This window comes from Pollicipes pollicipes, unplaced genomic scaffold (genome assembly GCF_011947565.3).
Source record: "Pollicipes pollicipes isolate AB1234 unplaced genomic scaffold, Ppol_2.1 Scaffold_4881;HRSCAF=5763_pilon_pilon_pilon, whole genome shotgun sequence".
Classification (NCBI taxonomy): Eukaryota; Metazoa; Arthropoda; class Thecostraca; order Pollicipedomorpha; family Pollicipedidae; genus Pollicipes; species Pollicipes pollicipes.
The window spans coordinates 54,633,499-54,658,368 of record NW_023596576.1 but is presented as its reverse complement, the minus strand read 5'-3'; the positions used below and the strand labels follow the sequence as shown (position 1 = coordinate 54,658,368).

The window sequence follows — 24,870 nt, the reverse complement described above, 5'->3', positions numbered from 1 at the left end:
GTTTTTGCATCGCTGCCGGCTCGCCAGGGTTGTAGTCACGTCTGTGTACGGTCTCGCCCTTGCGCCGCTGCAGCGAACGTTAGCTGCAATGTAAACAACATTTCTGGTGTATACAGTGTAAATGCATGACATGGAAGACGATTCTCAGCGACGTAATAATACGTTGCGGTGCTTCCGACCACTGTCATCAAAACAGCCTTAGCCCGACAAACAGCGCGTCATTTGGCTACTGCGGCCGCATGAGAACCGCTGGTCGTTAGCCCCGCGACGGTCGGTGGTGCGACGTTTTGCTACTTGACGACGCACCGGCCCTGCTGTGGTGGTCCAGCGCGAGTCACCTGGGACGGACCTACGGGGGGGGGGGGGGGCATTCGACGCTAATGGGGCCAGTGATCAACGGTTGCAAAAAGGTGCAGTGTGTAACCTGCCCTCGCACCGCCGATGACTGCTTTGTTCGCGTAAAGCCGGCATTACGAGGCTGGTGCTTCACCGATGAGCACATAATTACAGGCCCGTCGCGAGTCAGCCGTCACGGAGTCACTGTCCGGTCGTGGGGGGGGGGGGGGGGGGCGCACGCACACACATGTGACCACGTGCACGCGCACACATGTGAATGAGAAAACTTCCAAGCACATGATACCCGCACTGACGTGGTAAGATCACACACGAATATGCAATTGGCACACAATCATACACGTAACTAGCACGGGCTTAAAACTGAGGCGCATGACCTTGATACTTTCTTTTTGAGATGCGAGTTATTAATTCCTTAAAAGCCTTCGATCACCAAGGTGTTTTTACCTCTGACTTTTAAGGAATTAATAACTCGCATCTCATAACGCAAATATCAAGGTCATGCGCCTCAGTTTTAAGCCCGTGCTGGTTGCGTGTATGATTGCATGTCAATTGCATATTTGTGTGTGATCTTCCCACGTCAGTGCGGGTCCCATGTGCCTGGAAGCTTTTTTCATTCACACGTGTGTGCGTGCGCGTGGTTTGGCACATTCTGTTTTCCATTTGGAGCATATTATTCCTCGTTTGACTTCGTACGCATTGCATAGCACCGCACTCCATTGTACTGTATTTTAACGCATCGTACTTTATAGAAACATATTTGACAGCGTAGATCGCAGTATCGTATTTCCTAGTGTATTCCGTAGCATCGCCTTTCATAACATTTCTTGTAATGCTTTGTGAGGTATGAGTGAGCGATGCAACAAAGCGAAGCAAGCGAGCGTTGTAACCATCTGAATACCTGAAAACCTCGTGGAGGGTTTCCAGAAGAAATACAAACACAAATGACATGATACGGAAAGTTTCGCCATGAGTATAACACTGATGGAAATTAAGTTGTCCGCAGGCAATTTTGCGGGCGCGGGTATCTTTTTATGTCATTCGACCAGATCCAATAACACCATGTTCCGGAAGTGATATGGGTGCCGAACTCTCGCCCATAGTGCATTAATTAGTAAGTGTTTGTGGTGATCGGTTCCATACGCTCAAAGCATGGGGATGTCTGCAACCAATTTTTAGCTTGATGATGTTTTGAAAGACATTTGACCACGACGAAAGTCACCGTGTTCTGGAAAGAACAGGCTGTAAAACATGGTGCATCAACCGATGAAGGTATAGCAGCGATCAGTTCCATAGACCGGGGCATGAGCAAGGAGGATGTATTACTGGAACGGGCACTCGCCATTTGTTTTATTTATTGTTCCCTCCGACAGTGCGATCGACCTGCCACCTGGCGTGGATAATTCTTCAGGTAGCACACGGCTACTGCCATCAATGCTTGGTTGGGGGTTTAAAGAGAAATAAAAACCGAATGACTGCCACTTTCGATGTCAAGAGGAGAAAATGTACTTCTTGAAAGATGAAAGAATGAAAATGATGAAAGAATGTACTTGAACTAAGAATGTACTTGAATGAAAGAATGATGATAGATTGTACTTCTTGAAAGGGTGTCCGAGTTCAGTCCGGTCCTTGACTTTTGGTACCGAAGAAGAGGGACCCTCCGGCCCCTCTTCGGGTCTGTTCAAACCAAGTCCGTAACCAGCTAGGGACCACTATCCGAGACAAGACGAGGGCCTAAGATGAGATTATCCCTTCATAGGTCTTCGCAGGAATGGGATAGAATACTCTCAAGCCTAGGAACAAAAATTGATCCTTTCCGGACTTGACTTGTGCATTTTCTTGGGATGACAAAATGACACTGCCCAGATCTAACGTGTGCCATTTCTGATTTTGACCAGTGGGCCCAGCCGGGGTCTAAAAGATGATAAGTTTTTTTTCGCCACATGTAATGCTTACTTTACCAAACTAAAGTGAGTAGTTCCCTGATTAATTATGGCCCTTTTGGGTCTACTATTACCCTTTTCAGACCTGAGAGGCCCCTTTCTGAACCTAACTTTGGCCGTTTTTAACCGAATGTGGCTGTTTCTGAGTCTACAATAGGCATTTCCTGAGGGGAGGTTGGTCATCTCCAGGCCTAAACTTACCTTGGCATTCCTTATCTGCGAATGGGCTCTTTTCAGACCTGAGACGAGCCCATCACAAGTCGAAGGCGAGGTTTAGGCCAGTGGGGGGGGGGGGGGGGGGGGGCACCAGGGCGCATGTCTCCTCTTTGGTCCAGATTAGCCCTTAGGGCTTTTCGGGATTGACGATCAAGGGCCCGATTAGGGGCCCGAAGAGTTGGTCAGAGGCTGTATCAAGGGATCTCGGCCTGCAAATGTTCATCAAATGGTTTCTTACGTCGATTTGGGCCCCGGGGCACAATGAGGGCCCGCCAGTCCACCCGCAACCCCGATTTTCGACCAGTCTGCTTCATGGCGGCCCATGGCCCATTTCCAAAGCCGGGGGCATCCTGGAGCCCGCGATTGTGAGTCAGAGGACCCTTTGTACTGGTCTGGGCCCTTGACGCAATGAGGAACCGCTGTGTTGGTCAGGGGGCCACAGTACGCTTAACAGGGGATCCTATGTCGGCAAGGTCCCCGAGTCAGTTGTGGCTCCATTTTCTGAATAGGGACAGGAACGTGACCCCGACCGCCAGGGAGCCTCTTAAGTTGACCGAGCCCGCTTGATAATGAAAGAAGAGAAGCTAAATGACAATACAAGGGCTCATAATGAGGCAGTGGAAGGGCCCCGTGTCAGATACGGACCCAAGACCTGAACGTAGGCCGCGGACCTCCACCTGATTTCGGTCAGGGGCCCGATAAACCGAACCGGGATTATTCGTCAATTATAAGACCCCTTGTGTTGGTAAGCGATAATTTGGCGTCAATGAGGCCTCTCTGCGTTGATCCCTCTCAACTGCACCGCCCTGGGACCTTTCGTGTCAGGGAGGGAGACCGCTGCATGATGCATCCTTCTGCTGCCCCCCTGATCGACCAGGGAGCCCCGGCCACCGTGTCTCCAGAACGGCAGTCTGCAAGTAACCCGGGAGGCGGGTTTGAGTGGAAATCCCCTTTATCCCCTGACCGGGGAAGGCAATGGGCCCCACTAATGAGATACTCACGGGGCTCCCTGTCTGTGAGAGGTAAGGGTTCCCCTTGGTGTTCAATGCACTGGGCCCATCAACGAATGCACTCGTCGGCATGATGATGCCAAAATGAAGAAATCTGGCGGTCTTCGAATAAAAAAGGTCGAATCTGGCCATCCTGTGGGGTGCCGATTCACCGGAAACCCTTTATCAGGCTGTGTGCCGCCCTCCCCTTTCTTACCAAAACTTTGGCCTTTCCCATGGTACAAGATGGAGATTGTGGGATCTGAGATAAGCTCTTCTCAGGCTCAAGTGTTTAGATGGGCCCTTCGGACACGGATCCCACCACTGATCACATGTGCTGGCTGTCCATGCATATCGACCATTCGCACAAGCAAACCAGAGCAAACTGCTGACTGAAGGCAAGCCAGTGTGAGGACATGCATTGTTCTGAACGTGACCACGGGACAAACAGGACAGCCAGTTGACGACAATGAGTAAACGAATCTCAAACCAACCCTCAGATTGCCTAGCACCTATTTTGCCGCCCAGACACCTTCAGAATTCTCCTGTTGCGGGGTCCCTTCCTACGTGTCCCACCGCTCCCCACCTTACGACATATGCCATACACCGGGAGGCGCATAAGCCTTGACACAATGTCTGTTAAAACAGACACGTCTTACAACCGCAACAGAAGTTCTGCCTCTGCAGGGTGCATGATGCATTCTGTGGTGCGCTTGCCTACATCTGCCTCCTGCGGTATGGTGGCCGCCTAGAACTGCGTAGTGATGTACGTCTCGAGGACAAGTTGATTCAACGGTTCGGCTGTGTTAGGTTGCCCGAGTCAGCGCATTCCACACCCGTTAAACTCTTGTCCAATCAAGTTCGCCCTACCGAATACGTAATACGTGCTCCATGCCTGGGTGTCAATTTCTCAAAATGATTTGGCGGAGGCAGATCCGTGGAAGTCGTCATAAGGGGACAGGTCACTTGGATTTTGTGCCTGATGTTCTGGTTATGCTAACACGGGCACATACGCACGCACGCACGTCTGTATATATATATATATATATATATATATATATACATCTTCTCTTTATCTATATATTTTATATATATATATATATATATATATATATATATATATATATATATATATCTCTCTCTCTCTCTCTCTCTCTCTCTCTCTCTCTCTCTCTCTCTCTCTCTCTCTCTCTCTCTCTCTCTCTCTCTCTCTCTCTTTATATATATTTGATTAGAAATGCCCACTGACCCAGCATTAACGAGCAGCATCGAAGAGCTCTTTATGCGCCGTTCGAGTCTCCGGGTTTTTAGCTTAGTATTACTGTTTAGATCAAAGACGCTTCGTGCAAAATTGTTCAGATATCTGTCAACCTTTACATTCTTTATTTAAAATTTAAACTCGCCAATAGTCAACTTTAGGTAGTTGTAGGCTTTTTGGTGGCCTGCGAGTGTGCCATCTTCCGAAATATAACAAATTTTTTGCTTATCTGGCATGACATGCTGGAGAATTGGAAGCGATCAGGTTCATAGGCTCGAAGCAATGGCCAGTCAGTAAGTTAATTAAGTCATTTAGTCCATAACCAATTGTTTGCGAAAAAGGCTCAGTAGTGACGTGGAGGTGGCGCGCTCTGGCTGCGTGCCAACGCTACGTAAACGCTTACCACACATCAAAGATAAATCGGTTATTTGGCGGGCGCAGTCCATTTGGTCGGAAGGGGGCATTGAGGTGCAGGCATCGGGAAGGTTGTGCATAATTACTACCATGACAGATAGATTGCAGTACTGGAAGGATGATTTGGAAAAGAGGCTTCACGAGAAGAATGTGTTTACGGATTACTTGGCAATGCTAGAGGAAAAGACCGGTGTGCGGCGGTTATATCTCGTGATAGGTAAGCACACGTATTCGTCATGTATTGCTGTGAGCGCAATATTTGAAAATGGAACATAGCACTGATGCAAATTTTGTACCTTCCTGGCTTCATCATCCTTCACACATAAGATCTATGTGTGCTGAATTTAATGGTGACTACCAAACTCACAGCTCACTGGTTTACGCATTGTGAGCACTGAATTTGTTGCAATAATGCCATTGTGATAAACCTGTTAGGTGTAGCAGTATTATTAGATGTGTGGTTGTGACAGATAATTGAAACTCTGTTGCCTGGAATGTCAGTGGTTCAAGAAAAGCATCATGTTAGCATATGACTTTTGAAACAAACCATGATGTGTCATTTACCAGCATTTCTTATGTACATTGCCTGAAAGTGATAATTGCAATTGAACAGCTGTTGTCATGGAAGTTACTGTTTTTTTCATGCAGAGAAGACTTTGCATATTTCTTAAAAGATTCAATGCAAGTTTTTCTGTGGAGAAATATCTGAGACTAGGACTCATACAAAGCTGTGCCCATTATTTAGGCCCTGGGTTCCACTATCCAATTGCACAATTTCAAGTTGACAGAAGAATTTGGTGGCAGAAGTTTGATATGCAGCTATATTCTACATGGGTCTGTCCTGCCCTCTCCCTCTGATGTTACTTGACCTTTAGAGCAACCACCATGACCTGGGGCCCACTGCCATGGGCCTCAGGTCATGCTTGTTAAGGGCAAATGGCCAGAGCCCAAAGTGACTTAAACCTGCCCTGCCACTGGTGGGTGCGTGTGGATCAGGAGGCAGGCACTCCATCCAACCAAGCTGTCATATATTCATATAGCAAGGCTTTTATGAAATTTTTGTGATTTTGAGTTCTTACCCTCAGTGTTGTTAATGTCTGTTTGCCCTGCATTAATATGGTTTTCAAATTTTTTTGGCTTACTTTGGATATGTATTGGTTCTGTAACTATAACTTAAGCCTGTATTATAATTGTTATGTCCTTTATAATGGTATTTGTCTCCCAGTACCCTTTGTCCATTCTTTGAAGTGAAAAATCCACATTTTTATATACAGCTTCCTGACTGGATGAGGCCTCTCAATAATGATGATCAACACTAGACACTTTGGATAGTTCACGTCTTCCCCCAACAAGAATATGCCATATTTTTGTCTCAAGAGGGCAGTAATATCTGTTCAGCAAGACATTAAAGCAGGAATCACTGTGTGTCTCTGTCTGATGCAATACAACAGGTTGGAAGGAAAATTAACAGTGTCATGGGTTGTAGTTTGACTTAAGGACATTCAATTTACACTTGGCCCATCACATCAGCTCAGTTGGTTATGGTGCATGCCTTCTAGTCCACCCACCTGTGATGGGGTGTGTTCATGTTGCTGCAGGCACCTGTTATTTGCCATTAAATGAAGTGTTCCACATATATTTGGGGGTTTTGAATTGAAGTAGCCATCTCAAGAACCTTTCGGTGTTATTTACATTCCTGCCCCTTTTAAGCTCTGAGCCCATCTGGTCCTGGGCTGCACGCCCGCGATAATTGGGAGAGCATCTCAAAGTCATCTTGTGTCTTTCTTGACATCATAACAATGCCATCCAAGTCTTACCATTTCATATGCATTGCAGTGATCAGGGCCAAGAGAAATATACTTGTTGAGGCATTAATATCTGGCGTTCGTGAACGCCATTTCCAGATACAACGGCCGTCACTTGGCTTTCAATGTTATGCGAGTTATGATGACGTAATCAAACTTTGTTACATTGAGCAACATCTTTACTAAACAGAATTGTTGTAAGGTCTAAAAAACCGGCATATGAAGCAGACACTAGCGTTCTCCGAAATGGTCCGTTCGATCGCGTTGAAACCCTTACCAATCGATTCCGTGCGATGAGGCGAGTCGTGGGGAGGCGGTAGCGAGATGTGGCCAGAAGTTAATCGCCACGGAAACGCGAAGGGAAAATTTTACGTGCAAATGCAGACAACTCAGATCACAGAGTCTGCTGCACCGATGGCCGTGAAACATTCACTATTGGATACGCAATGTCTGATTTTCACTTGCAGTTGAAACTTCGATGACCTTGGGTCATCACAAGTTCAAATTTCATAAATCCGAAATTATTGCTAGCAGACAACTCATAGCTCACAACCTACCGAACCGATCGCTGTCAAGCCCGCACCTTTGGATGCCTCATGCTTGATGCCCTCTTGCGGCCTAAAATTTGGTAGCCATAAGTCAGGACAAGAATCTTCAAATGTCACAAATTTCAAAAATTTTGCTTGTAGACAAGCCATAGCTCAGGACCTGCCGAATCGGTCGCTGCCAAGTCTTCACCATTGGATGCGCCATGCCTGATTTCCTCTAGCATTTGAAAATTGAATTACCCTGGGCCATGTCAGAAGTCGCCAACTTTCACAAATTCCAAAATTCTTACCTGTAGACAGCTTATTCAGCACCTATTGCTCAAATCATCTCCAAACCTTCACCACTCGATGGGCTGTACATAGCAGTCGCAATGTATGCCGTGAAGCCATGCGTCATTGTTGAGGCCATGCCCAGGCTCATTGGATTCGACGGACTTCTGAGTGACGTGGAATCAGCAACCAACAAAACAAGGCTACCAACGCAGAAGGCCACGCAGACGTGGCGCCACCAGCGGACTAGGGTCTGGTAGCCCGCAGTATGGTTTTTGGTTGCTGCTACGAAAAGATTGGTAGATACTAGTACATGATCAAAAACGAAGATTTCGCAAATGAATTAGATAGCACTGCTGTTCTACATGTTGACTGTAATGTGATGTCAATAGGTATTGCAATTGTGCATTTCAAACTTTCTAAAGAAAAATCAGTACTATGATCTAATTTTAAAACTGGACCCTACTCAACCACGTTTTCTAATTCCGTCACCCGCGCCATATTGGTCGTGGCCGATGCCTCTGAATATTATGTGTAATATATTTTTTGTAAAGCGAATATTTGTATGTCAGAAATAAGCTGTCGTATGTAACGTTTACACTTAACTCATTTATGGGCAATGATTGCGCATATATCTTCGCACTGCAGTATCTATATGGAGTGAAATGTGAAAACAGGAATGTGAGGACGGCAGGTGCCAAGAATTTCGCTGTTGCTGTGCTATGACCTTCCTATGTTTTGGTTAGCTTGCAGATTTATGATGTTGGAAGGATGAGACAAAAATGGTGCGCAGAGAATAATACCCCGACCGCCCTAATATAACCCTAGTAGACTTTTCGGAGCTGATATATGGGCCGCGTTCCTTGACTATCAAAAATGGCAAAATTTGCCAGAAATTGGCCCATTTTACAGGAAAATGTGCGAGCTTGAACTGAAATGGCACGCGCTGTACTGAAGCCTTCCAAGGTTCAGCACTTACCACTCCGATAAGGGCAGGTCAACCCTCCAGCCACGCTGTCGACGCTCCCCTTAAGGCTTCAGGATGGGCATTCTGACTTCGATGGGCGTCCTAGGGCGCTGCGAGCCCGTCTGGCCTGCCGCATCTTATCCCTACCTTATGTTGTTGTTATTGCTGTTTTGTATGTTATACTCTCTTACACAGACCGTTTCTAAGTACTTCCGGCTTGCGTCCTTCGGGATAAATCACTGGTGAATGGGTTACCCCATCTCTCTGTCGGGGCAGGCTGGAAGCACACTTGAATAATAATTTTTGTACCTGTGGTGCAAGCCAACTTTATTTCTCAGCTGAAAATGCTTTATTGAGCGTGCTTGGTCGAAAATTGAATTTGTAGATATATTTATGTTAAAGGCGGCGAAGAACGTCACTTGCATGCCGCCGTAGCGTTTGTGCCATGTGACTTACTCATTGATGACGTCGCAGCATAGCTACCCAGAATGCAGTAATGCGGGGGATTGCCAACAAAAGACTACTGAGAACGCATGCACATAGTCACGACAAAATGGCATTCGCACACCACACACATTGACAGCCACGCACCATCACGTGCTCCGCGGCCACGTATCTGTAAATCGCGGCGACACCATGTACAATTCTGCAAGTGATTTTCAGCACACCTCTGGTAAGCAGAAATTTGACGTAATGAGACCAGCCTAACCCAGCTGCATTTTTTCTTGTGAATAAACATGAAAGAAAAAGACATACCTGTAAATGGCACCATACTTACAGTTCCAGCAAAGAATCTGTGTAAATTTCGTTCTGAATGGGAAGAGTTGGCAGTTGTCGGCGTAGTAGATTTTGAGGGTTGTCTGCAAGGAAGAATTGTGGAATTTGTGAAATTTCGATGACTTAAGATCTGACCTAGGGTCATCAAATTATCACCTGCAACAGGGAATCACGTGCCGTGCATCAAATGGTGAATTTTGGGCAGCGATCGGCTCGGTAGGTTATGAGCTGTCTGCAAGCAAAACATTTGGAATTTGTGATACTTTGACCTGCCATAGGGTCACCAAATTTTCAATTTCAAAGGGAAATCAGGCATGGCGCCCCCAATGGTGAAGGTTTTACATTGATCGGTGCAGTGGGCTCTGAGATCGAATTGTCTATTTGCATGTAAAATTTTCCTTTCGCGTTTTTAAAGTGTTTGACATCAGGTCAGATCTCAGTATTGTCTCCCCGTGATTCACCTCATTGCGCGAAATCGATTGGTGAAGGTTGGCACGAAATTGATGAGCGATCGGACAAGGCGTTTCTGAGAACGTGTGTGTCTGTTTCACATGCCGGTTTTTTACCCTGTCGATAATTGTGCTGTCTAGGGAAGTCTCTTCCATTTAAAAAGTATGCCGACAGTTAACAGTGAGCTTGTTTCATCAAATCTGGAAGCTGGCCTAAACATCCTCAGATGTTAAACATTCCCGTTAAGACATGGCCTGCGGCTGGTGGCAGCGGCTGCGTCAAAGGCCAGGTGACGCCAGCTGGATGGACCGTGCCGAGCATTGCGGCACGTTAAACTTTCGCCACCAGATTCTGTCGCTGACCTGGAATTGCCCGATCGGATGGCAGGAGGAGGAGTGAGTCCTCACACAACAAGCACTGCTCGGCCGGAAAATCTTATCCCAGAAATTCATCCATTCAAAATAGTTGGATTAAATCTTTAAAAGGAATAAAAAAGGCGAGGCCATAAAAAAGGACATGTAATGCGGCCATGGCAGTTGCATGGTCATGCAGGTATTCAGTGCTTCTGTCATGTAAGCCAAAGGCTGTTATAGGTGTGTACACTGCTAAGCACGCGACCCCTGACTAATCACCCAGGATGCATCACAAAACCAACCGATACACTCTCAACACCGCGTCTGACACCACTACCCGAGCTGCGTCTGCGTCAGGCCTTCGCGCACTGCCAGCTCGAAGCACGTGCCCTGTGTGCTGCGGGAGAGTTCAGGCCTAGCGCCTCGTCAATTAACAATCACCGAGTCACAAGTGCGCCCCACACCTGCTGGAGCCAGCTGTGCCGGCGCGCGCGCGCGCCCGCCGGCCGCGCCAGTCGCGCCCTGTGTGTGTGTGCGTACCGCCATGTCCGCGGAGAGCTCCGAACAGCCGCCGGCGGCCATCTTCCGGGTCGACCCAGGTCACGACCCGCTCAGTCGACTCCCGAGTGGAGGCCGTGTACGACGTGGTCCAGGAGCTGGTCGACAAGCACGTGCCAGTCGCCAGTGAACATTTGCGGACGGCCAAGCCGTTCGTGATGAAACACAAAAAGCCGCTGGCAGGTAAATGCCTTGGCGCTGGTTTTGGGTGTTTCAGTACACCGTTGCATTGGTGGAGCATTTTACTAGGGATGAGTTCCTTTTGGAGTCGTAGTGTGAATGTTCAGCATTCACTTGAACTCCTGGTCTGTGGTTACTGTAGCATTCATTGTTTCCCTGCCGATCCTGGGGCAAGCAACGTTTCATAAATGAGCGAAAATCATTGCCCTGGCTCAACTTAAGGAAGTCAAACCGCTGTGTTTGTTTTTCTCTTATTATCCTGTAAGCTGCCGGAACTGTTTGGAGCTATATGAGCGAATTTGTGTATCTGGGTGAATTTGTGGCATGTGGGCAACCATTTATCTTTTTGGACGCATCTTCCTTGCGACAATGTTTATGTTAGCCCGAGTATGGAGCCAGAGACTCAAGAAAATCTGTGAAGAACATGAGCAGCTGAGAAACATGTTTTGAAGAACAAAGTGTTTAGTCGCCGAATGGATTTTTTGAAGCAGTGATCTCGATTGGCGATGTTTTTGTAGTTCGGTGATGGTCTAGACTCGCGTTATTTATTGGGCAGAGCCTGTCACATTCACCCTCAAGCCGCGTAGATAGTCCGCCCAGGGTACCGTCGCTGGTATGCCGCTGACGTGCTCTGGATATCTTAACATTGGCTTCTCCACCGCTGGCCGGTGGATCGTCCGTCAGCTGATTGCTGCTCGGTGAATCGTCCGTCAGCTGATCGCTGGTTTGTCGACCGGTGGTTGGTTAGTCAGCGCGTCGGGGGTTTGTTCATCGGTCGGTCCATAGGTAAATAGTCTTCTCGAAAATCGTGGTCGGTACGCCGGTAGATCGTTGGTCAGGAGGTAGGTGGATCGTTTGTCAGTTGGTGTTTCGTTGGCTCCGTTCGTACATTATTTAGTCTTCATTGGTACTTTACGACGCACTCAGGTGCTAGGGCTATATAATAACATTTGTCCAACAGGCGGTCAACATCATTCGGTGGTCAATTTTCGTTGTTTTTTCGAGAGGGGGGGGGGGGCGGCCGATCGGTCAGCGGGCACGCCATGCGGTGCCGGCGCTCCACGCTCGGTCCGTGACCTCCCTGTCAGGGCGGTATGCGGGCGCGGGTCGATGCAGCCGGCAGACGGCAGCCGCCGGCGTCGAGAGCGTGACGACCGCTGCCGTCCGGTCTGCGGCGACGGTGCGGCGGCGGCGACGGCGGCAGCGGCAAGCCGGACCGGGCCAGTCGCCGCCGCTGCCGCACCGCCGCCGCACCGCCGCCGCCGCACCGCCATGGCGATCCCCCTGTGGCTGGACGAGCACGATTTCAGCCCTTCCAAGCCAGCTAACCTGACCGCCTACGGTAGGTCGTCCCGCTGGGTGCCGGCAGGTCGCGCGGCGCCGCGCGCGCCGTCACTGGGTCACCATGGGAGCCGGAGATGACCCTTACCTGCTGTGTTAGTGGCAGGGGTGTCGTGCCGCAAAATAAGTCGAGGTTGTCTCAACAGTCACAAAAATGTCAACACCTAGCCTCAAAATATATCAACAAACAGATCCTCTCCTGATATGACCCCCTGCTCCAAGATGAGGGTGGGACTTGCAGCCCAAGTTGGTGTATGGGTGTGTGTGTGCGTGCGTGTGTGTGCGCGCGCATGTGTGTGTGTGTGTGTGTGTGGTGGCGGGAGCTGGAGGTCGCCCATCTGAACTGGAAGCTACACCCCTGGTCAGGGGCTCGCGATGCCACCTGTGGGTACGGTATCTGTCGGTCACAGCTGTCGCCCGGCTTGGCCCGGTGAACGGTGGCTTTGCTGACGTGGCCGGCCGCTAAAAGCCACGTGGAAGACTGAGTCATCCCCGGCCAGCTGCAGCGGGAGTTCTGTGGAGTGCGGAGTTGCACTATTGTACATTCTGGCTCAGAATGACACTTTTATGCTAAAACACTGGAACATGGGTACCACTGTTCTTGCATCCTGTGGGCAACAGTGCATCGTGCACACAAATCTGTGTGACGTGCGAGCACTTGCCAAGCAGACAGGTTAGTCGAGTTGCTCACCATGGTTTGTATAGATTTTTTCATGCGATTGGGTGTTCGCCCAGTCAGGTGATCGCTCAGTCATTCCCTGCAGCAGTTGTAACTTGCCGAGTGAATGAGTCAAAGTGAAACAGACACAGACACAGACAGGCAGATTAAGGTAATTGCGGGGAAGTTTTTGTCGATTACGAACGGCTGATCCTCCTTAACGGTGCCCCTTTTGCAAGTTACAACCTATCCTTACACCGGCTGACGGAGGCGGTGTCCTGCGTCGGGCCGGCGCTGTCGGTGACTCATCTCGCCGTCGCGGCCCGGCGCCCTCGGTGACTCGTCTCGCCGTCGGCCCGGGCCCTCGGTGACTCGTCTCGCCGTCGGGCCGGCGCCCTCGGTGACTCGTCTCGCCGTCATGCCGGCGCCCTCGGTGACCCGTCTCGTCGTCGGCCCGGTGCCCTCGGTGACTCGTCTCGCCGTCGTTTACGTCGCCGCCGTTCGACGACGCGTGTCGGCCGGCCGGGCCACGTGGCCGCACGCCGGCCCGCCGCCAGCCGGCCGGCGTGGGACCGGCCGGGGCGGACGACCGCCGCGTCCGCTCCGCGCGCGCCCGGCACCGGACCGGCCCGAGGTCACGCGCCGACAGACCGCGAGTCCACGAGCTGGAACCGGCGGCGACTAGTGCAGCTAGCTGGGTTGCCGTGGGGCGCAGTTAGCCTTTGGAAAGAAGCCATATGGTGGTAATGCGATTTCGCGGATGAATTGTTTGGGTACAGATGTCTGCGAAGAACGTGGCTTAATTCTGACAGTGCTATTTTCTCCAACTAGCCCTTAGCTGGCAAGCTAAAGTTTATGGAAGTCAGTCATGTAGTTGTCCTGTACTGCTGATATATACGATTATGCGCTGATATATGTCCCGTGTACACGGGGAATTTGTGCCATAACACTACTGTAATCCTGACGCATTTTGCAGTCTGGTCCGGTACGGCACATATTTCACCCGTTAAACAGACTTCGCTTTGTCTTGCCCTAATTTTGCTTACGTGTTTGCCCTTTGTCGCACAGACCATTAAGACTTCTTGGTAAATACGGGCCTATGTCCCACACAGTAACATAGGTTTCTCATGGTCACGATTTCTTTCGTTGACTATGCTGGAATGTTTCATTCCCCGTGTTCATGTCAAGCGATATAAGCGGATCAGCCATCAGTGAATGCTACTGTCTGTCGTACGCTTGCAGCCATGAAGGGCGGCAGTAATTTAGGCTGGTTTTTTTCGATAAGCGACATTCAAATTGAAATGCAAGGCGTGACGATACGGCTCATTTCGATTCGCGGCCCATTGATCCCTTCGGTCGCCGGCAGACAATGGTGATCGATACCGGAGCTTCGTCGTTTGTGTTGCAGGGGCGATCGGGTTCCTGATCTTGTACCTGGCGTTCGGCTACGGCGCCGGCCTGATCTGCAACCTGATCGCCTTCGTCTACCCGGCGTACGCCTCGATTAAGGCGCTGGAGTCGACCAAGAAGGAGGACGACACGCAGTGGCTGACCTACTGGGTGGTGTACGCCGTGTTCGGCACGGTCGAGTTCTTCTCCGACATCCTGCTCAGCTGGTTTCCGTTCTACTGGCTCTTCAAGTGTCTCTTCCTCACGTGGTGCGCGGCGCCGGCCTCCTGGAACGGCAGCCTCGTCGTCTACAGGCGCGTCATCCGACCCTACTTCCTCAAGTATGAGAACCAGCTGGACGACATCGCCAACGAGGTAGCTGAGAAGGCCAAGAAGTACGTGGATCTCTCGGCTGAGAAGGGTAAGGAACGACGCTCACCGGTTGGGAGATGGAGTGCCATGCCCGCCTGGCCAGCTCTGTGAGAATTCATGACAGTTATCTGGAAAGCCGGCAGGTGTGCAGTGCATTGTGGTCAGGAAAGTTTGCGGTGACGTTTATTTTCGGTGCACTTTAAGCCGTCTTGTCCGTGTTGTCAAGTAATTGAGGAGTACTATTATATTCAGACATTGGCTTTATGCCCTGGGCCATTTTCGACCCTCGGTTACTCAGCGCAGTGCTGCTATGACATTTACGGACGTGAATGCCGTACGTTGTCGGTTGGATCCTGTCCCGACTCGGTTGGATCCTGTCCCCACTTCTTCTAATATTTACACTGTATTTCAGCGCGGGAGATGGCCGCTGAGCACGCTGCGAAGCATGAGTGAGCCAGTACCGGACCAGCAGACGCGGGGCTACAATGCCCAGGCCGGGCGCTACGTGTTCGTGTGATTAGACCCACTCCTTGCCGGAGCGCGGCGCTGATTTTTGGTGATTACGTACCCGTGTATCCGACGAAAGCTAAGCGCGGGTCTCGGCGTATACCACCCCGGTTATTCCTATGCCGTTGATCCCGTTTAGCCGCCGCTGCCGCATTTCGTAGGTCCCTCGTATTTTATTGGCTGTGTGCTTTCACCAGTCTTTCTGATGCGTTTTCTGACACAGCGCGAGAAACTGGTGTCTGTTGGCAGGAACAGAGTGATTATTAAGACAATCGCTGCTCTGATCATGTGGTGGGTTTTTCAAGGTGACCGGTGCAGTGAGGAAATGGTTTCAAGTATGGGTGAGCTGGTTACTTTTGTTTCTTACGAAACCTGGTTTTGGACTCGGCCTGCGCTATGCAAAATCCGTTTTTCACCATTTATCGTATGACTGACTTCCAAAAGCCTGCTTCCAGACATTGTCGAACACATTTCCAGAAAAACAACGAGAAGTGATCACAGTAACAAACAAATGGCGTGTTTGAACCGCCATTGTCGGAATTCGACTATGTTTTGACCGAGCCCACCACCTCGCCGTTGACCGTGCCAAGCCGACACAGATATCGATTGATTATCAATTATTATGACTGCGGCGAACGTAAGCTCAATGTCTGACTGGCAGACACCGTTCGTGGTGTGGGTATGTTAATTGTCGTGTCCCCCCCCCCCCTCCACAAAACTCCGATCCTGGGTGAAGGCTAGTCGATGTAATACAACACATATCCCTCGTATAAGACAGGTGCTGTGGGGTCAGGAAGAGACTATTCAGTCTCGGGGCTAGGAGCGTGAGCGCTTTGGGACTGTTGGGTGCACGCTAGAAGATGGTTATGCTCAGGGGATTTGGCTAAGGTCGCGACAAGTTCTCGCCCGATCTCTTGCCTGTACGTCGGTAGAGCGATGCAATGGCAAGACCAATACAACGTGACGGTCTCGAACGCGTTTAGTGGACCTGTGTGCCGTGACGCTCAAGAGTTGCATGCTACAGCGGCTGACGACATCTCATGCGCGTTAACATACCAGATGCACCAACACTGATGCAGGTTCGGTGCTCGGTGCTAGGCCGATTCTGCGTTTACCCTAGTTTGCGGACAGCTACTGCTGAGCCTGCCAGGAGCAAATGAGTGACCCGACCAGGGTAGCAGGCACGAGGATTCTTTGCATGCACAGTGTAACGGCTACCTTCATCCCTTCCCAGCAAATTGTCATTTCCAGTGAGTTATGCGACCCTATGGCACTCTACCCCTACTGTGACAGGTTAACGCAGATGTGGCCAACGCAAAATTACCGCGTCACCGGCTAGAGCAGGCGCCACGTATGTATGTACCTCGCTGGGTTACCGCGTAAACACAGTTGCAGGTCAACATTTATCCAGTTCAGTTTTATGCGTACGTCGATGCGGACAAGCTTATGGACGCCATTTGTTTCGCTCCTCCCTTTAGTGTGTATGTGAAGAATGCGACGAAGGACGTCTTGCCGCATTGGCAGACCGCGGTTCTTCGTTTCGCTGACACGTAAACGCTTACCGCGTTCTCTTATCCCACGATGGCAACTTAACACCGACAAGCTTCCGTGCCTCCAGAGATCGCAACGGGCGGTAGTGGCCAAGGTCAATTGCATCAGACAGTTGGGGTTGCACAAATCAGCTTTCCACGTACTGTAAATCCTCGTCATGAGACCGTTCGGGACCAAGAATAGCTGTTGAGGCCTTGGTTTATGAACACGAAGATCATATGGCGTAAATAGATCGCGAACGCCCACATGTCAGCCACGGCAGCAACATCTCGGTCTGGTGACTGCAAGCTCTGCTCGTCACGTCTCCCAGGGGGTGCCAAATGGGCGAATAACCAGCCAGGCTACCAGAAAACGCGACAGCCGGGCCCACACGTCATATTCTCGGGCATCTGCATAGCACGACGGGCGCCATTTTGACAGAAGTAACTGAGGTCCGGGTGTAACAAAGTATCATACGGGCACCGCGGTGTGGTGCATATCACAGTTTGGCAAAACATCATGCGACATAAACATCACACATTCCAGCTCCATGCCCCACCGCCTGCTTCACATCGGCAGCGTCGGCAAGCAGCGCTTGTACATGACGAACCACCCACCATCTCACGAGCTCACAAGTATCGCAACACCCTATCTGCCCCGGCCTCAAGATAACAATAATCTTAAGTCGTGGAACAGGCTTATCGCTGCCGACGAATCCTTCCCGGCTGATACGGTGGGCGCTACCAGATAGACATCGTGTTGACGTAACTGACAAACACAACTGAGCTGGCCGCCGGCAGGCATCGGATAACACGTGAGGCCGACCACGCCCGGCCGGACGGCAGCGGCGTACGGCAGCCAAGCCGCTCTACGCGCCAACACGCCGCTCTCCTCGCCCGCTGTTTGGGAGCCCCGAGCCCCGCTCGGTGAGCGCCTCCAGAGGGTCCACTTTCCACCATTAAACGGGCGACGAGCTGCGACCAGGCCCTGGTGGTCGGCAGGCACCGCCACCTTGCGGAGACACGACAATGGGTTGGGCCTGAGGACACCACGGTGACCGGTTGGTGTTGGCAGGTACTCCACGCCTGTGGCCGGGCTGGCCCCGCGCGCCGCCGGTATCAGAGTGTGTCCCGCGTGGGAGCCCAATGCTCGATCGTCCGCGCCCCTTCACCAGCCACGGGGATAGGCCGCGGCGCGCCGTGGAGCGCGCTCACGTGATGTACAGCGACCCGTCGGCCGGGCTAAGGTATCCGATGGCGATCAGCACCACGTCGATCAGCGTCCAGACGCCCAAGCCGCCGAAGCTGAAGAACTTGCCGATGGCTTCCTGCCAGTGGCCCAAATAGAAGCTGAAACCGAACAGGTGATCCGTCAGAAGGTGTGAGAGCGATACAGATTGGGAGGAGCGATAACGAGACAGCGCCCAACATGACACCATAATAGACCAGTGAGGGGAGTTACATTTCTGATTTTTATGGAAATACATATATGCAGAAGGTACAAATGGCGTAGCCACATTGCAACCCAACGCTCATGTCAATGCCGTAATGTGAACCGCATCCGCATCCAGTGCCTGTTTTATATGACATGAATATGACATGCGTACGACATGTCGGGCGTCAGGTATCATATGCACAAGTATCGCGGTCAACGGTGGTACACACCAGATCACTGTCTGCTATTTCGTCGAAGGACCGCTCGAACCGCACATGGGCTTCCGTCTAGCTTGAACGCGCAGAAAGGATGTAATCTATCGTTGGTGCGCATTCGGGCAGAAATAAAACCATCATCATCTGATGCTGGAATACAAGCTCAGGCTATCAAATAACACATTCGGTTACGAGCCTATCCTAAACGGCAGCGACTGACTACACCTCCGGCGGCGCGGCGAGCGCGCTCCGACTAGCCCTGCTCTGGAGTCGCCCGCTGCGCCGGCGCTCACCGGTCCACGCCGAAGCCGCGACGGATCTCACCGGTCCACGCCAAAGCCGCGACGGATCTCACCAGTCCATGCCGAAGCCGTGCCGGCGCTCACCGGTCCACGCCGAAGCCGCGCCGGCGCTCACCGGTCCACGCTGCCCCACCGGTCCACGCCGAAGCCGCGACGGATCTCACCGGTCCACGCCGAAGCCGTGCCGGCGCTCACCGGTCCACGTCGAAACCGCACTGGCACTCACTGGTCCACGCCGCCCGCCGCGCCAGCACTCACCGGTCCACGCCGAAGCCGCCCAGCAGGATGCTGAGCGCCAGCGCCGTGCCCCAGCGGTCGCCTTTGGTCCACTTGCAGAACAGGCTCTTGTGGAACGTGCGCCGACCCATGCACAGCACGTCGTCAGCCACCGTGCAGTTCGCTCTGAAACGGTACGGTCGTGACAGTCAGGGATGGCTGGACTGGCTCGACGTCCGCCGTGTGCAGCTGAATAGCCGGCCTGGAGAGTGACGTCACGCCGACATACCCTATAGGGAAAAGTGTGCGTTTACTTCCTCTCCGAAAGGCTATTTGACGTAGCGTGTTTGAATGCCCCTGTGATGAATGCTGACCATAAGCATCTTTGTAAAAATAATGTCATTTGACTACACAAAGCATACACGCAACCGGTGCCAGGCGGCGTGCGTTTCCATCCAGACAAACCTGGCCCGTTCCTCACGCGCATTTGTCATGAACATAAACATTGTGGTGCCCTTGTCATGCACACGTCAAAAAGCTGTATTGCATGGGCGAAAGAGCAGTGTCTGTAACTATATTCGTGAGTCGTTAATCGCATGGCCGTATGTAAATACGCCACACCCGTATACTAACCACCACAATGACGGACCTTCCCATCCGCTTTGGAATGACTGGGTAGCCCCCTTCCCCGTGCCCATGCCGTCTCAGAACTTCGGGTCCCAGGAGACTGCCCGCATACTAGCCATGCAACGGAGCAAACGCCCAATCACAAACCTGTAATACTTCCGTCCCCGTGCCATCACGTTGCAAAGGCTACAGTCGTGCTGCCAGGTAGGAGTCTGGTAACAGTACGAGCACACCATCGTCTTGTTAAACAGCGTGCTACCCTGTAAAGAGAACAAAGTCCGCTTGATGTATGGTAGCATATGAATTACACTTTGGATTTCTGCAGACGGACCACAATATCACAGATTACTATATATCGACCTCGACCTCGACCTAGCACCGAACGCGGCACCGGGCGACAGCGTGACAGGAAGCGGCGGCGGCGGCGGCGTCAGCGGTGCGTACCGTGCAGGAGGCGTCGGCGGCCGGCCGGCAGAGCACCGTCACGTTGGCGCCGTACACGCACGACCGGTTGAACTGGCAGCTGAGGCAGCCGGCCGGCAGCCGGCGGCAGGGGCCGGCGGCGCGCGCGGCGCGGCCGCACTGGCCGTCCGGCACCGGCTGCGACCAGTCGTCACCCGCCTCCTGCGGACAGGGCCAGCGTCAGTAGACGGCAGCGGGCACGCCTGGTCGCCGTCCGCCGCCGATGACGTGGGTCGCGCTGCGTCGTAGCTACTGAGGGGTACGAGTCAGACGACTCACTATTGGGATGACCGCGGGGAGGCGTTTGGACGAAGCGGCAAGCGAGTTTTGGGATGGACGTTTTGGTCAAACGGTCTTGTTTAATACGAAAATTAACAGCCCATGGGGGTCCCATCAATACTAGATTACTGGTTAATCTGAGAGTCACATCCGTTACGATCGAATTATTTAACAGTTATGGATTAGGGAGTCATTACACGCTCATTTGAGTATAGCACCTCGAAATCTCGCGAAGGTGGCCGTGCCAAACAGTAGCTTCCTTTTGGCGTTCACATGTTCTGTATATCAAGCCATACATTTAGGGATGGTGTGCATTCACGATTGAGATGATAGGCCTTGAAAGGGGTACATATAGCATATGGAATACTATGAACACTCGCTGCTGATTTCTCGCAAAAAGAAAGGAAAAACATTGCTCAAGTCTGAAGCGGGCATATCAGTTTTACACAAAAATTTACCTCTTTGCTTTGTGAAGAACTTGATGGTGATGGGGAATCATGCTGAGCACTGCCATTTGATTCCATCACTCCTGGTGAGCCACAGTTTTGTGACGCTGAAAACATAATACAGATTATCTCTATCATCCCTCGCATGGCTAGTCTAGCACTATGCTCATCGCTATCCCATACCTAGCTGGTGAAGTGGCCTCCCACACAGCGCAGAACGGCTGATATAGGCATGTGCTATAAAGCTGTGTGGCTTCATTTAGCATTCCGTTGTCGCATCGTATTGAACGATTCCCTAAGCGCTGCCTCTGTGACCGCAATAGCCGGACTTCATCAATTTTCGATTTGTGAATAGTGAATTGAATATAAAATTGTGATTGAATTGTAAATAGCCGGACTTTTTGACTTAGGAGTGAATTTCATAACGTACATCACATCCCACAGGGGTACGTTACAGTACGTGGGGAACGGTGCACGAGCCGTCGCCAGGGAAAATCTGAGCCGCACTGTTACGGGTCACTTTCCCCGAGCTAGGGACATGCACTTATTGTGCACTCAGTAAATAGCCACCAGTCCCTGGTTGTTTAACAGCAAAGAATCAAATGTTGCGACCATTACCCAGAAATTGGCTGCCCGATCCGCTACCAGTAAGTCGATTTCAACAGCTCAAAAACGCCATCGTTTTGTTCCAACTGAGGCAGGGCAACTGATCAATGATCAAGCACCAGCTGCCCAGCGATGATGGACAAGTCATTCGAGTGATACCGAAAACAAGACAAAGACCAGTTTAAAGACACTGGAGAAGGGGCAAAATTGACATTCATTTTCACAAGTGTGCGTTGCGCATCCTCAGGCCTTGGATAAAACTGGCGTGTTTTGTATAGGTCCTTTCTGCTGCATGCAAGTTTATGTAAGTGTAGTGCGGTGACCTCTGTTCTAGCTCGTGCGGTTAATTTACCTGCAGTTGCATTATCACTTTGTTATGATGTTTAAGCGGTTTTATGACCCGAAAGTATAGTGAGTGATAATATTCAATGCATTTTTGGTTAGCATTTGAACGCCAGACGCACCATCATTCAGGCCCCATCATCAGTATCATTTCAAGCCCCATCAAGCCCCATCATCACCATCATTTCAAGCCCTACAAATAGTATCGGGCTATATATACCGTGATCTGTAAGTTAGACAGACAAAGAGAGACCGACATTAAGTTAGAGAGAGACAGACTGATACTGTCCTAGGTCAATTTCACACACCAAATTACCCCTGGTACTAATGTATAAATGAATGTTTGTAATTGTCAATGCATTAGTGCTGCATAACTATTCCTACGCACATCCAATTTTGGTTAAGTCTGGATGTCAAGATTAGTAAAAACGATTATTTTCAGCCACAGGAAAGCTATCTACACACTCAAACTCCGAAATATTATTGTTGTTTTTCAAAGACCACATATGAAAGGTGTTATCTGCAAAGTTAGGACTGAAAAATGGTAAAATGATCGGCAAACTTTTGATCTCAAGCCATTCACGAGTCATAAGCATTTTCCCTTTCCCCCAGAGTTTCAAAGACACGCAAACCTCCACCCACCTTAGCCTTATTAATCACTCATTGAAAAGATAACATGTCAAGCTGAAATGATGACCTTCGACCTGTCACAAGGTCATTCTTTCCACATTGGTTTTGTGATTTTTCTTAGATCACTCCATTGAAAAAATCCTGGCAATCTCAAAAATATGCATGCCTTTTTTAATTTGATCCGAACCCTTTGACGGGATGGATTTCTGGTATCAGCGTTCACAGTAAGCAGTGCTTGTTGTGTGAGCCCTGACCACCACCAACCTATCGCGCAATTCCAGGCAACGCAGAATTTAGTGGCGAAAGCTTAACGTGCCACAATGCTCGGCACGGCCCGTCCTGCCCTCTGACGTCAACTGGTCTTTTAGCGCGACCGCTGCCACCTACCAAGGACAAATAGCGAGCACCCTGAAGCGACTTGAACCCACCCTGCCACGGGTGGGTGGATCAGAATGCAGGCGCTCTAACCAACTGAGCCACCGGACAGACAATTCTGGTAGTTTCAATGCATTATTATGGATGAGGCAAAGCTACAAACATACCAATGTCAAAGGTAATTATTATACCCTAGAGGCATTTCTCCCAGCCTGTATGTCAGAGGGAAATGAATTGCATCTGATGGATTCTAAGCATCAAATAACACATTGCAACAAGTCTCAGTAAAATCTGAGACATGGCCACATCAAATCGCTCTGCTGGTGCTGCACTAGGTGGAAGAGCACCTCAAAGCTGACACTGGCAGGTCCTACAAAGTTGACATTGTCTAGCACACACCCTCACCCACGCACACACACACGCACACATGCATGCATGCATGCATGCATGCATGCACACACACACACACACATTTTATGTACAACCTATTCATTTTCAATAAGATAGCTCAGTTTGCTCTACACAAAGCTGCCACTTGGTCTCAAAACAAAGACACTGCCTGAACTAAAGCATGCTGAGCTGTTATGCACATAGGAGATATACAGTCATCCTTTAAGGCACTTAATCATGCTGAAGAACAATTGCAGCTATCATGTATAGTTCTGAATTAAAGGTCATCCCTGTTTGAGGGCACAATCAGCAACAAAGATAACTGCAGGCCTGACAATCTGCATGTAGAGCATCACTGGAATGCCAATGTCTGTCAAAACTGGAGTACCACCAGCTGTTTACACAGATACAGTAATATTTCAGTTGATGTAGGTAAACTGTTCTGAGACACAACTGACAATTATATTTTGAAAGTAGCATCAAATATAAGCAAATTGTTCTGCAGCAAAACCAACATATTCATACTGAAAACTGATAACCTCCAGCAGTCATTTAACATGAGAAACTCATTCTGAGGCAAAGCTAACAAAAGTGCACTTTATCCTGTGTTCTTGTGCACTGAACTTGGGCCTGACCAAATTTTGGTGAAAAGTCACAATTTTGTTAGGTGAAAAATGTTCTCAGTTGGAGCATTTTGCCTGAAATTTCATGTAAACTACTAACAGTTGTTAAGCCTCAGCTTTCTGTGCAGTAAACTTGGTGCTAAACATATGCCAAATTCTGAAAGGTTAAATGTACCATATGCATAACCATAATTGCTGCCACGATCTGATGTTGCTGCCAGGTTTTCAGTGTAACATATTTTCTGCGGTCCGCTTTGTGGTCAAGGGCATGTGCTAAGTTTCATGAAGGTGAGACAACTCATCCTTACATTTTAAATGGTAAGCCTTGTGTGCCAAAGGACTGCCAAAAAAGCTGCATGGCATAAGACTACATCACATACTTCATAATATCCTTGAACATGTCTTCTCCCAATTGGTTTGCATCAACTCACATTTGAGCACAATCAACTGCATGCAGTTGATTGTGTTCAGCGTTTCAGCAGTGGGGGTGTGCGCCTGAGAAAAGACAAACTATGGCACATCTCCGGACTACAGCACTTACAATCACTGGACCCATGGAGACAGGCTTGGTCTTCGTTAACTGATTGCAATTCGCTCTTAATGGATGGAGACGCAAGTACTAGCAATGCTAACAACACGAAAGTTCTCCCCATCATATATTTCCAATAGCTCCTCGGGATTTGCGAATTTGATCGAACCGTGCGATTATGAAGGCCGTGGTATTGTTCGTATCAATAGCGTCACTTTCCGTCAAAGTCAAGGTTGGGCCCAAATCGACTAAAGCGGAGCAAAAAAAGACCGGCGTATGAAGCGAACACGCACGTTCTCCAAAAAACCTCTGCCGATCGCCTCGAAACCTTCCCCAATCGATTTCGTGTAATCAGGTGAGCCATGATGTGGCAATATTGAGACCCCTGACCTGAGGTCAAACCCCTCGAAGATGCGAACGGAAACTTTGACATGCAAAAGCAGACGACTCAGATCTAGGACTCTGCTGCACCGATCGCCATGAAACCCCCATCATTGGGTGCGCCAGCGTCCGCC

At 50.2% G+C, this 24,870-nt stretch overlaps 2 protein-coding genes and 1 long non-coding RNA gene across 4 annotated transcripts; 1 reads left to right on the top strand and 2 right to left on the bottom strand.

Annotated features, from left to right (window-relative positions):
• On the bottom strand, nt 1–10,730 carry LOC119101074 (uncharacterized). Its single transcript, XR_005094502.1, has 3 exons — nt 10,647–10,730; nt 9,543–9,624; nt 1–83 (listed from the first exon to the last, which is right to left on the bottom strand). It is a non-coding gene; the product is annotated as an uncharacterized LOC119101074 (long non-coding RNA).
• On the top strand, nt 5,137–16,323 carry LOC119101073 (receptor expression-enhancing protein 5). Of its 2 annotated transcripts, none has more exons than XM_037224327.1 (3): nt 5,137–5,391; nt 14,490–14,891; nt 15,255–16,323. In XM_037224327.1, the coding sequence occupies exons 1-3, from the start codon at nt 5,265–5,267 to the stop codon at nt 15,293–15,295; spliced, it is 570 nt and encodes a 189-aa protein (XP_037080222.1). In that variant the 5' UTR covers nt 5,137–5,264; the 3' UTR covers nt 15,296–16,323. The 2 variants fall into 2 exon arrangements, with proteins under 2 accessions (XP_037080222.1, XP_037080223.1); XM_037224328.1 differs by lacking the exon at nt 5,137–5,391 and adding an exon at nt 12,321–12,424.
• A 437-nt stretch (nt 16,324–16,760) lies between these two features.
• amx (TM2 domain-containing protein 3 almondex) lies at nt 16,761–24,518 on the bottom strand. Its single transcript, XM_037224247.1, has 6 exons — nt 24,368–24,518; nt 20,873–20,967; nt 20,118–20,297; nt 19,821–19,933; nt 19,089–19,232; nt 16,761–18,228 (listed from the first exon to the last, which is right to left on the bottom strand). The coding sequence occupies exons 1-6, from the start codon at nt 24,480–24,482 to the stop codon at nt 18,090–18,092; spliced, it is 786 nt and encodes a 261-aa protein (XP_037080142.1). The 5' UTR covers nt 24,483–24,518; the 3' UTR covers nt 16,761–18,089.
• Between the last annotated feature and the right edge of the window lie 352 nt (nt 24,519–24,870).

Bases quoted from the DNA above. Each gene is read 5' to 3' on its own strand.
- LOC119101073 (XM_037224327.1), top strand. From the start codon at position 5,265: ATGACAGATAGATTGCAGTACTGGAAGGATGATTTGGAAAAGAGGCTT. The intron at 5,392-14,489 runs GTAAGCACACGT...TTTGTGTTGCAG, and splicing joins GCGGTTATATCTCGTGATAG to GGGCGATCGGGTTCCTGATC. The intron at 14,892-15,254 runs GTAAGGAACGAC...ACTGTATTTCAG, and splicing joins GGATCTCTCGGCTGAGAAGG to CGCGGGAGATGGCCGCTGAG.
- amx (XM_037224247.1), bottom strand. From the start codon at position 24,482: ATGATGGGGAGAACTTTCGTGTTGTTAGCATTGCTAGTACTTGCGTCT. The intron at 20,298-20,872 runs GTAAATTTTTGT...CCCTGTCCGCAG, and splicing joins GTTCTTCACAAAGCAAAGAG to GAGGCGGGTGACGACTGGTC. The intron at 18,229-19,088 runs GTGAGTGCTGGC...GTTCGGTTTCAG, and splicing joins GGCGGCTTCGGCGTGGACCG to CTTCTATTTGGGCCACTGGC.